The sequence below is a fragment of the Austrofundulus limnaeus genome, unplaced genomic scaffold, assembly GCF_001266775.1.
Source record: "Austrofundulus limnaeus strain Quisiro unplaced genomic scaffold, Austrofundulus_limnaeus-1.0 Scaffold96, whole genome shotgun sequence".
Classification (NCBI taxonomy): Eukaryota; Metazoa; Chordata; class Actinopteri; order Cyprinodontiformes; family Rivulidae; genus Austrofundulus; species Austrofundulus limnaeus.
In genome coordinates this window covers 181902-185333 of record NW_013952498.1, presented here as the reverse complement: position 1 = coordinate 185333, position 3432 = coordinate 181902, and the positions used below count along the sequence as shown (strand labels likewise).

Here is a 3432-nt window from a genome sequence, read left to right as displayed (position 1 = left end):
TAGAGGACATTTTCATTCGACCCAACAGTTCTGTGATGTCCTGAATTATCACTGGGGTGAATGAGGACCATGTATCAGAGGTCACAGGAGGAGGGACCAGACAGAGGTATGGTGAGAGAGAGATACAGGCCCTGATGCCGGCAACTTTGTCAATAAAATAATTTAAAAAACGATTGCAATCTGCATTAAAAACTTTAACAAGTCTCTACATACTCCAAAGCACTTTGCACTTACATTCACACACTGATGGTGCTAAACTACATTGTGGCCTCGGCTGCCTAGGGCCACACTGATGTGTGGGGCTGCCATGCTTCACTGGTGCCGCCAGGCCCTCTGACCACCACCAGCAGGCAAGGTGGGTGAAGTGTCTTGCCCATGGACACAACAACTGAGGATTGAACCAGCAACCCACTGGTTAACTTACAGGACGACTCCCCTCATCACTCTGCCACAGAGTGAAGGTTTGACCAAAATGTCTACAACTCAATCAATTCATTCGTTTTATATTTGTGGTAATAATTGCTGTGGGCAAAAATGCATTTGTTCAGTAAACACTAAACTTTAACATTTTTATGATTTTTGCCCCACTTTAGTTTAAATGACGTCAACACTATAAGGGGATTGCTGCCGTCTTAAACATTTCATAGTGATTCATGTAAACACCATTTTCTAAACCAAGAACAAGTCTGTGGCAAAGCCTGTTAAAGATTAAAAATATTTTTTCTTTCGGTTTCCCCCAGTCTTACATCTACTGCTGAAAATCCTTTAATAGTTACATTTACGACAGAAAACCTTTACCTGATGATATAACTCGAGTAACAAGCACAGCACTTTGACAGTTTCCCCTATTGTTAAACAGATGATACAGACAATAGGATGTTGGGTAACAATATTAATTAAAGAAACGATGGACTTTCCATCTGAATGCACATTTAAGAGAAAAAAAGCTTGATATAAATTTAACTATCGATAAATGTGCATTTATTTTGAAAATCAGTGAAAAACAATCATTGCAAAAACACAATTTCAACAACAGCACCTTAATTAAACATATAGTCAAGTTTTAGTGTCTTTCAGACATAARGCTGCAGGTCATAAATAAGTGAAAACATTTAAGGCAATTTTTAAAGGATAATTGCTGAACATTTTCTTTAAACATCATGTTTAAAGAAAATCTAATATTTTGTTGTATTTAAAATGATTATGATTGAAATGATACAGCCTTTTTGTTGTTAATATTTAAAAGTGTCTTTTGCATCCAATAATTTAAACAATTAAGTAAACAAATCCTATCATGTCAGATCAGGGCCCGTATTTATAAAACTTCTTAGAATTACTCTTAAGAACGCTGCTAAGAGCCTGTTCAGTGTAAAATAATTCTTAGTTAAAAGCTGAGAGTAAAAGTCAGTTATCAACTGACTACTTAAGTGAAGTGTAGGAGTAATTCTTAAGTGTCAGTCTTAGAGCTGATTTTGTGACACCTGGCTGTGCTGCAAAGCTGATCCTGGATATTGTAGTTAGAAAAAACACCGGCATGAACCAATCACTGCCTCGGATTTCATGTTCAAGAATGTTGTTGGAGAAACGTCAAGATAAGACTGTGAAAATCCTAAGATATGTTCACTTTCAGCGCACTAATGTTGTCACCTTGTACTGATTGTCTGTAAATTACATAAAATGTTCTCATTTGCATCATGAGGACAGTTTTTTTAAATCAAAAACTCAGCAGCTTTAAAGTTTTTTGTCTCAGAGCCTGAGGTCATGTTGAGCAGCTCCCTCCTCCTCTTCGTCACTGTCAGACAACACCAGCTTCACACACACATGCAAACACACAACCCCGCTGCGTCATTAACAGCTTGGTCTGAGAGGAGCCCGCCCCCCCACCTCATTGTATTGTGTGATTGCTGATATAATAAATGAAAGTTCAATCCCACCGTAATTTTTATTTCTTGGGGGGTCGCAGCATGCACTCACCAGTTGAGTATATTTAATATTTTATCCAAAGGCCACACACAAATATCTGCCTTTTAGTCCAACATTATGCACAGTTTTAATTTTTTAATTATTATTATTTTACTTTTTCTTTCTTTTGTATTTTTGATTAAACCTGTTTTCCATACCTTATAACTGAGAATAACACTCAGGTTGGGAGGAGGTCAGCTGTGTTCTCTGTGTTCTCCTCTGTCTTCAGTCCATCTCAGACCCCTAGTGGCAACTCTTAGCCACTTAAGGGTCCTCTGGAGCCGTCTTAACTTTTCTTGAGAGTAAGAGTGATTCTTAGACTTAAGAATTTTGATAACTGGCACTTACACTTAAGTCTGAGAGTAGGAGCAAATCTAAGTAATTTTCAGCACTGAAGTCTAAAAACCACTGTAAGAAGTTTGATAAATACGGACCCTGACTCTTTTCTATGCAGATGATGAAACTTTGACCTTTACTTGTTGAATTTGTTTCAGAATTTCAAATTYTTTTTAATAACTTATGTTTGCAGCTGTCCTTAGAGTGCAGTAAGGATTTAGCTTTAGTAAAACATTAGCGTAAAGATAGTTTTCGTATTTATGCTCCCTCTTTCATTCACTCCTTCTTCTTCCTCCACTCTGAAATGATGTTCTCCTTGTCGGCCCTCTGGAACCACTCGCACCAGGAYCCATCGTAAAGAGGGACCCCCGGGTGTCCGAGCCGCTCGGCAGCCAGGATGACGTGACACGCGGTGACTCCAGAACCGCAGGAAGCCCAGAGAGGACGTTCCACATCCACACCYGCGTCCTTGAAGAGCTTGGCCAGGGCCTCGGTTTGGAGATGTTTTCCAGAAGAATCAAGGAACGCGGTGAACGGCATGTTGATGGCTCCGGGGAAATGTCCTGGGTCGATATCTGCGAGGGTGAGAATGTTTGAAAAGAAATGTTAAAATATGCTTAGAGTTACAGAAATCATTTGAATGCAGTGATTGCCTCAAAAGGTTGTGCAACAAAATATTTAGTTATGATACCACCCTTTGTGTCAAGGTCAGTGTCATTAATACACTGTATATGTATTTAAATCTTGTAATCTTAATTTCAATCATAAATGGGAAAAGTACCCAGAACTCAATTTGTCATTTAATTCTTTGTTTATTAGAGAGATAACAGTGTTATTAATTAGTTTACTATTATATATTTATTGACAAAATTATGTTTGATTTTCTTAAAGGTGAAAAAAAGGCTTATGTTTTTAACTACTTACATTACCAAAATAACCAATTTGATTTGCCAGCACTTGTTCTTTCTCAGRTTCAAAACGTGGAAATAGTAACAACAATATAACATGGAAACAAACTCCATCTTTACAACGAATAAAAGTTTATTACAAGTTATTAATTATAAAACTTAACTGATCAATCAAAAAGAAAAAAATAGTATAGGTCTTCTGGACGGGTTCTTCTCTAATGAAACG

The 3432-nt window shown here is 37.5% G+C and overlaps 1 protein-coding gene across 1 annotated transcript in view; it reads right to left on the bottom strand.

Annotated features, from left to right (window-relative positions):
* Nucleotides 1–2413: 2413 nt before the first annotated feature.
* LOC106520651 (3-mercaptopyruvate sulfurtransferase) overlaps nt 2414–3432 on the bottom strand; it is a gene marked incomplete at its 5' end in the record, with an annotated part of 2417 nt that continues 1398 nt past the window's right edge. Inside the window, 1 exon segment of the mRNA XM_014012857.1 lies at nt 2414–2873. Coding sequence (XP_013868311.1) covers nt 2575–2873 — 299 coding nt within the window.